The 9168-nt window shown below is 36.5% G+C and overlaps 1 protein-coding gene across 1 annotated transcript; it reads left to right on the top strand.

The window, feature by feature from the left end:
- Positions 1–4773: 4773 nt before the first annotated feature.
- Positions 4774–8024, top strand: CBG07685 (the record flags this gene model as incomplete). The annotated part of the gene is made up of 8 exons (XM_002645877.2): positions 4774–4837; positions 4885–5098; positions 6110–6239; positions 6285–6520; positions 6903–7403; positions 7479–7627; positions 7677–7782; positions 8003–8024. The coding sequence occupies 8 exons, from the start codon at positions 4774–4776 to the stop codon at positions 8022–8024; spliced, it is 1422 nt and encodes a 473-aa protein (XP_002645923.2).
- Between the last annotated feature and the right edge of the window lie 1144 nt (positions 8025–9168).

The following is a 9168-nucleotide window of genomic DNA, read 5'->3' as shown; positions in this document are numbered from 1 at the left end:
CGAAAGAGAAGAATAGAACATCCTTTTTTGCTGATGATGATTTCTGGAGGGAGGGTGGGAAACCCCAACACGCTCGAAACATGTGGAACCACCCATTTTCATGGATCAAAACTAATTTCAGTGAGTTTGATCTGGGCAATTCAAACAAATTTTCTGAAAGTTTTCAGCTCAAAAAGGCTGGACATGTCCGAGTCCTTGATATGTCTAGAAAGAGCTATACGTGGCAAAGGACAAATCACAAAACTCTCCAATTTCGCTACAACCATCATATCTTCACGATTTTAAAGGTTATTCGGTCCTGAAGTGGCATTCCACATCCCTATTTTGCCTCATTCCTGATCAATTTTTTGAATAGTAATTTTTATCAAAACTGAAACAAAAATGAAAATTTTCCGAATTGCAAAATGGACGCGGCCAGCCCGGTCTTTTGCAACAATGTTTTTTCTTGTCTTTTCGAATATTTTTTAAGGTCGATGTAGAAATAAAATCAACATTTATACCAAAATCAAAGACTGGAGTGTCGTTAGAAAGTTTTTTCGCATACCTCGTAGGTTGTTAATCCAACAGGAAAAACCACTAACAAATCTTATTCTAAAATTCTCATGAAATCGAACTTTTGGATTACCGGATTTGAACAATTTTAATGTCCGATATTGTATCTCGGAACGTTTCAGACACCGTAACGGAAGGCCCCCTCAAAGCATCGACTATGAGTTTAATTATCTCCATTCCTGTGAAAGATATCAAAAAATTGCCAAGTGATAAAATGTTTTTCATAATATCAGAAACATTTCATTAGTTGACCAATGTTTGATACCTTTCACAGGAACCGAAATAAATTACCTCAAACGTACAGTTTGGGGGCCCTCATATTACAGGTTTTGCGATAACCAAAAGATCATTCTTTTCAGATAACTCAAAGATCGATCAGTGTTCTGAATCAGCAAAACACGTCCATGTCCAGGACAAAACTCCAATTGCTATTGTTAAACAAATTAGCATAACAAAACAATCTTTTCGTCTCTAAAGAAAAAATAAAATTTGTGAGAAGGAACCTTCGAAATCCTTCTTTCCTTCAAAATCTACTTTTACGATTCTCCTATTGAAATTCAAATTACGCCATTGTCCCCATTATAACCTTAGACTGCATAAAAGTCATCGATCAGACCCTCATCTCTACAATAAGGAAAATAGTAACTCAAAATGGCCGTCACATTCTTCACTTTCCCATCCATCTCCCTTGTCTTTCATTTTCAAACAGTGAAAAAAAACGGGATACATTTTTTATTGTTTCACACTCACCTCTGCCAGGTAAATATTCTAACTGTTAATTCATCATCTTAGTAGATACTGCGAGAGATGCGAGAAACATCGTCTCCTCCTTCTCCAGTTATTCAACACCATCAATCATTTGGTTGGCCATAAAGTTTTTACGGCGGCACTGTCTTTGTTAGGGGCAGAGAGATCTCTCAGATTCTAGATTTATTGAAGACAAGATACAGTTTTACTAGGGGGTAGTAATAAAACCCGTATAGTTCTGTTTGGGAGGTTGCTGTGTTTTTTCTTTAACTCAATGTCCCTTTATCATAACAGTTACCTATCATTTATTTGTTTTTGATCTGCGCTATGTTTTGAGAACTACTCTACGTTATTTTTTCATTTTTCTTTTCATCCGCTTTTTGAATGTCAGACAGAAACCCATTCCAATTCTAGTCTACAATTGGAAAACCAAAACAATTCGGTTTTTTTGTTGCAAACACGAATTCAAAGTGTTCTCTCTGTTCTTTCCACGCATAGAGTGCAATTTTTTCTTGTTATTGTCCGTTTTTCACAAGGATTACCAAATTACGTCTATCGACCGGCCGCTCGCACGACTTCTAGAATGTTCTAAAACGTCCTGACGTCAATTGATTTCATTTGGCGAATTTTCAAAAAACACGAGATTCTGATTCCTATTCCAGTTTCCCTTTATACCTCCTTGATCACACTTTCATTAACAGTTTTGTACTGTTTTCCTCATCACATCACTTTTCATTCTTTGTAGATTTTCTAGTAGTATAGATTTGTTCCGTGCAAAATTGAAATTTCGAAAAAAAATTTCCGAGATAAAATTCATTTTCCCAAAAGAAATCTCTATTTACTTATGCTATAAAAATATTGGCAGGAAGAATTTCCGCTTCAAAATATGTGATGAATTTTTCATTTTCCAAACAGGAAGAATTTTTCTTCATTTTTTAAGGAATTTTCTTCGAACCTGCGCTCAGATTTTGATGAAAATTACAGAATCAAAGCTTATATAGAAACTTCTGAAAACTTTGGAATCTGCTGGCCCGTTACAGCAGAGTAATATCAGAATATCAAAAATCTTTCATCAAGTTTTCCAATTTTCCCAGTTTCCTGGTTTTTTTTCCGAAATTGAGAAATACAATTTTTTCAAACAATGTCTGAAATGTACAATTCATTCCATTCTAAGCTTTAGATTACAAATTTCATGTTCTAAAACATCCTAGAAGTTGAAAAATGGCCTCTGAAAATTTTTATTTACCACTGAAAACGCGATTTTTGGTACTGAAACTGATATAACTTGGCTGAAACTGACGAGCGGGCTCAAAAATTTTAAGAAGTGTCTTGATTGGTTATTCTCAACCTATCCTAAAATTTCATCAAATTCTGAATATGAAAGCTTCCCTTATAAAGTTTATTCGTCATTTTTGATGGCAAGTGACGTCTAGACTAAAGCACGTGGGGTCAAAACGTGAAAAAGAGCTTCGAAAAGATAAATTCCACTGATTGTTCCCTCATCCTCTTTCTGACCCCGTATCTCATCAGATCATTTTGTTACACCACTAGAAAATAAAATAGAAGATATCGAGTCAGTAGGTTTCACCAGGTTTTGACGGGTCAATCTTCTTTGATCTGGCCTAAAGCAAATTGTTTGTTCTAGGAAACGAAAATCTGCTAAATCTGATTTTTTCTATTCCATGTCTTTGAAATGTCCTAAAAGTTTATACTGTATTTCCTTTTACTCAAACCTTCAAATTAGAATTCATTTAAATGGATTCATGTGAAAGATATCAAAAAAGTTGTCAACTGATAAATTATTGGTGATATTATGATGAACAATTTATCAGTTGACAAGTTTCAGATAGATTTCACAGAAACCTAGATGATGGAGGTCAAAGCTGATGATTTGGGTGGGATTCTATTAAAGGAAGTACCGTATGTTCTTTTTTTTTAGAACAGATGCTATCCAGACACTCCAAAAAGCGTTGTCCACCTGTTTCGATATAGCGCTTTTTCATTTTCAGATATATATTCCAGTTGTTTACGGTTTCCTTCCAGATTCGTACCAGTTACTTAACAAACATCTGGATCCATACAACATCTGTTAAAATCCTTTTTAACCCTTTTACCTTTTCTTCCGTAGGTCCAAAAACAGCCAATATCGTGCACTATCATCTTTAAACCTTGGTTGGTCTTTTTCTCTAGTTTTCAGCGCATTTGCATTTCATGAACCGTGGGTTTTAATCCAGAAATCACAAAAATATGAGTCACAGAACGTAGTATATAGAGAGGACTTGACCATCAACTTCGGAAAAATTTTTTGTGACTCGTTTTTCCGATTGTTTTTTTCTCTGTACTTAGGTTATTATGACGTCGGTTCTCATAAATCACACCTACTGACATATATTTGACAGATTCTGTTCAATATATAGTACCGATGAATATGATATAGAAAAACGTAATTTTCCGTTGATTTTATGCCATTTTGATCATTTTCAGGAGTCTCAAGCTCGGCTGCCAGGTTTCCGATCGGTTTGAAAATCACGGTTTTTGTAAAATTGACCTAGATTGAAAACTTTGCATTCACAAAATCTTTTGAAATTTGTAGTTTTCCAGCTGTTTTGCCGATTTCTGAAAAACACTTGTTTTGTCAAGTTTTTAGTACAAAAACGAGAAAAATAAGTGTCTTACAGAATTCGAAATAGCTGGAAAACTACGAATTTCCAAAAAACTTTATGAATGCAAAGTTTTAAATCTATGTCTGTTTTACACCCTCCAAAATTTTCAAAATGATCGGAAACTTGACAGCTAAGCTCCGGACTTCTGAAAATTGTAAAAATGACCGAAAATCAGCTGAAAAATGCGTTCTTGTATATTTTGTTGACCGGTACTGTATATTCTGAAACAAAAACGTTTCCAAATTTTTCTTTTTTAAGATTTGATAAGCGTATCGGTTTCAATTTGTGAAAGAACTGGTTATCACTTATCACCGATGGAATTGTTTTCTTTATAATTGGTTTTTTGGACTTGTCATATCGAATATGTCTCAATTTTCATCTTTCTATCTTACATCAACACTTTTCAGACATCAGCATTAAAAATTCTCTCTCTCTCTCTCTCTCGAAGTTTTGACTTTTGGCTTCTGTTCTTTTCTATCTTCTGCTAATCTTGTTTGCATCAATCCTTTTTCCCTCGAAAGACTGGTTTGAGAAAAGTAATTCTTTCTCTAAGATAGATCATCGTACTCGTTACGGTACTTGGTTTTGAATCATTGAACAAAAATGTAAATTTTATTTTTGGTGACGTTGGTAATACGTCATCCACCCCTTGAAATGTAAATTTTTCGTATTACGATGCACTGTAGTTTTTTGAAAATTTCCCATATGGGTTTTCTCTCCTCTTTTCATTCTTCCGTATTTTTGCTCGAAAATGTTGTACTCTGATATAAAGACTATTTCCAGGGCTAACTAAAACCAATTTGGAAACAAAATGAAGGATAGAGGATCTACTGGTTGCTTGGCTATCCGTCAAAGATACATTGTTCTGGCAATTGGTAACTTTGAACTCTTTAACGAACCTTTTTCAAAATTCAATTTTCAGGAACACTATGTATTGCCTCGATTGCTAGTAACATGACGGTTATTAATTTCACTCAAATTTGTATGGCTCCAAAAATCAACAATACAGGACTCCATCTTCAATCTCCACTGAACGAGACTTCTCACAGCTCTTCTGCATTTGATAATGACCAGAAGGCTTACATTCAGTGGGCTGCTGCTATTGGAACTTTGGCTGCTGCTTGGCCATTCCATTGGTGAGAACTTATTTTCGGATTTTTTTTTCAGTATTTGTATTATCGCTGTCTGAAAAATGAAGATTAGAGTGTCTTTTTTTTGCAGTCTGAGTACGGTAGGTTTCTCGAAACGGCAAGCCTAAATAGCACATGTTAGGTGGAGAAGCAGAAAGTTTTTCTCTGCGTCTCAACCTTCATTTTTCAGACAGCGATAATATACATTTTGGATATTTGTGAAACAAGGCAAATCATTTGAAAGGTACTACAATTTGGAGGTGCAACGGGGTACTGAATAATTTAGTGTTACAAAACTCACAATTGCATGGTATGAGATTCTGAAATTTGAAGATATTTTGTTTTGAAGATTTTAACTTTTAAATAGAGCTTGGTTTTCAAGTTTCCGATTACTTTGAAACTTTTGGAAAGTTCAAAACAGACTTGTGTTTAATATTTTGCATTCACCGAACTTTTTAAAAATTCCTAGTTTTTCAGTTATTTGTCAATTTGTAACGGACACCTATTTTCACGTTTTCAGTACAACAGCGAGCCTAATGAGGGGTGTCCCTCAGAAATCGGCAAACAGCTAAAAAATCAGGCATTTCAAAAATTATGTGAATGCAAACTTTTCAATATAGGTCTGTGTTAAACCCTCCAAAATTTTCAAAGTTATTGTGAACAAGACAGCCGAGATACAGACTTTTGAAAAAATCAAATGTAAAACAAGTTTTTGTTTATCTTACCGATAATGTATCAAAGATATCCGTATTATTCCTTACCGATACTGTATTAAAGGAGGCGAGACAGCAAAAGTTTTGCGGGACAGTTTGGGGGACGAAATCGCGCCGCGCTTATGTAGGTCATCGGTCGGCAGCCGCCTGCGCCAGCGTAGCTCAGCCGGTAGCGGCGCTGTACCCCTGAGCTGTCTGCACGAGTTCAACCCCTCATGGGTGTTCTCTCGGCAAAATATCGGGAAAACTTTTTTTTTGATGTCTGGGCTCCTTTAAGGATATTCGTGTAATTACCATATTTCAGGTTCTACCAACAATATGGAGCACGCACTGTCTTCTTCATCGCCGGAGCAGTTTCCACCGTCGCGACGGTTGTGATGCCTCTTGCTCATCACACTCACTTCAATTTTCTGGTGCTCGCTAGATTTTTCCAGGTTTGCTTTCAATTTCTCCTGTCACTTTCACACCCATTTTTTCAGGGAGTAAGTTTCGGTGCAGATTTTGCCGCTATTGGACTTATCGTTGTCAATTGGGCTAGTTTGAAACAGCATGGATTGTTCATCTCCCTGCTTTCTTCATTTTCTCAAATTTCGGTGATGTTCACTATGCCAGTTTCCGGAGAGCTCTGCGAATCTCGATGGGGATGGGAATCGGTGTACTATGTGCATGCTGCACTCAGTGGTTTCCTCTTCGTACTCTGGTTCTATTTCTACAGGTACGGTTTGGCACTAAAATTTGCCACAAATCGTGTTTTTTCCTAAAGTTTTAAAACATGGGGTACACCGGACGTGCCGTAGTTTTTCAAGTACCGAAAAACCTATAATAGGAGAGTTCCTAACATTCAACTTTGAGTCAACTTATCTCGGTTCCTGTTAGAGATAAGAAAAAGTTATCAACTGATAAATTGTTAATCATATATCACAAACATTATATCAGTTGACATATTTTTGAAATCTTGCATAGGAATTTACATAATTGAGCTCAAACTGGACGATATGGAGGCTCTTCTGCTAAAGGTTTCACGGTATACTAAATAATAATAATAATACACAATAGCAAGAAAACACTGTGTCTGAATTTTCAATTAAATTATTCAGAAACAACCCAACCAAACATCCAAAAATGACTGAAATCGAACTCGAGAAGATCCACCGCGGAAAAGGAGACGTCGAGGAGCATGAAGCTGCCCCAATTGCCAAAATCATGACCAACTCTGTGATGCTCGCCGTCTGGCTCTCCGCCTTCGGAGAATTGATGATGTCCCAATTCATTGTCATGTACGGATCCGTTTTTCTCAAAGAAGTCCTTGGATTCGCCGTCAATCACACTGGATATTTCGTCGCTGTTCCACGTGCTCTTCACTTGGGCTTCAAGGTTATCTCTGGAATTGCCAGTGACCGTATTCATTTCTGGTCCGAGAAAACCAAAATGAGAATCTTCAATACAATTGCTCTTATGGTTTCTGGTGTCTTCTTCTGTGTTCTTGGATATCTGCCAAAGGAACAAGCCCATCTCTCAGTGATTGCTCTTCTCGTTATTGAATGCTCCACAGGATTCATCTGCGGAGGATTTTACAAATGTGCTACTCTTGTTGCCAGGTAATTTTGAATTTTATAAGACAAATCTGAACTTTTCAGGAATTTTTCTAAAAAATTAAAACTCTTAATTTTCAGACAACACTCTCACTTCGTCCTCTCCCAAATTCAGTTCATCAAGTGCCTCTCAATGTTCATCGAACCACTTCTTGTCTACTTGATCTGCGCTAACAACACTCTTGAAGAATGGAGAATTGTTTTCCTGACTCATGGAGTTCTTCTAATCGGTAAATTCTTTTCTCTCATTCAAGTTTTTTCCCAACAATTTTTTTTCAGTTGGTAACGTGATTTTCTGCTACTTCGCCACAGATGAGCCAGCAGATTTCACGCATCACAAGCAAAACGGAGAGGAAATGACCGATGTTCCTCCAGAACGAAGAAGGTGGCTGAAATGCATCACTACGTGTTTAGAATAGTGATCATCCCCCTTCCTAAAAATGTATCCCCAATATGTCTGTGATATTATTTGAATCCACTAGGAATGATAACCGTCAGTTTTGCGTTATGGTGGTGGTGTAAATAAACGTACAGTAATATTATAAAAACGTTTCCAGATGACAGACTCAAAGTGTGCAATTTTCTAATATCCTCTGTTTTTTCAGACTCACTGAAAACGAAGCGTAAATTGGCACCCTAACACGGATCTTGGTTCAACGGAAAAGGTTTTCTAATTTCTCTAACATCTACATTTCTCGTGCTTCCGGATTCTCTTTCCTTTATTTTCTTTTTGTTTTCAATTTCAGTTTTAAGCTGCTCTCGACGGTCTGATATTGGGTTAATAATTGCATTTCACTTTCCATTTGTTTCTGAAGTTTGAAATTTGTGTTTTTTCTAGGCTATTTTCACTTGATTTCTCTTGTTTTTAATCTGATTTCGTTGACTGGGTTATCGATTATAAAACTTTTGTTTCACTACTTTTGAATTAATTGGAAAATAATAAGGAAAACAGTTTTTTTCAAAGTCAAAGAAGCTGCACAGGATTTTTTTAAAATGATGCTCCGTCAAAATGTTTTTTTTGGAAAAAAACCTACAGTGCGTAACATAAGTATAGGGCCACCCCAAAATCTAGCTATAACTTTTTTAAATCGCAGTTTTTTGAAAATATAAAAACAGAATCGTGATCAGCATCCAAAATTACCCCAGGAAAATGATTTTTGTAAAATTATTCATAAAACTGACCGGATGCCGGAACAAAAGCTAAAAAATTGACTTCTGTAAGCGTAACATAAGTATAGGGTCACTTTAGGAATTAGTGGCTGGGCACCCGAAAAACGTGAATCCGGTCAACCAAAAATCATAATTTGAGTTGACTGTCACTATTCGAATCATGATTTCTCAAAACTACTTTGTCTGGTTCCGTCAGATGGGTCCACGCCGCTGTTTTAGTTCAATTTCAGTTGAACCGTCTGGATTGTCAGCTGGAAGATCAGAAGTTTATATTAGAGAATTTCTAGGGCCTCGATATCAGTCCAGTAGACATTTCCTAGGTTCACTAACTTTTTCGGGTTCATATGAAGTACCCAACCGTGTTTCCGGAACCATGAAAGAGCCAAGAAGCTTGCGAGAACACAAATTCTGGCAGTCAGCAGCATCATGGTTGCTAACCGAAACTGAGAAAGCAAGATGATAACGGATACTGCTAAACGTGTGTAAGTCATCTGCATGCGTTTTAGCTTGGAAAACCGGATATGGGACAGGGAGAAGCTTCAAATGCCACAAGACAACCACTGTTTGGAGAAAATAACAACAACCGTCTTAAAAACTCGAA

Source organism: Caenorhabditis briggsae (genome assembly GCF_000004555.2).
Source record: "Caenorhabditis briggsae complete genome, chrX, whole genome shotgun sequence".
In the NCBI taxonomy this organism is placed as follows: domain Eukaryota; kingdom Metazoa; phylum Nematoda; class Chromadorea; order Rhabditida; family Rhabditidae; genus Caenorhabditis; species Caenorhabditis briggsae.
This window is presented reverse-complemented; position numbering and strand designations above follow the sequence as displayed.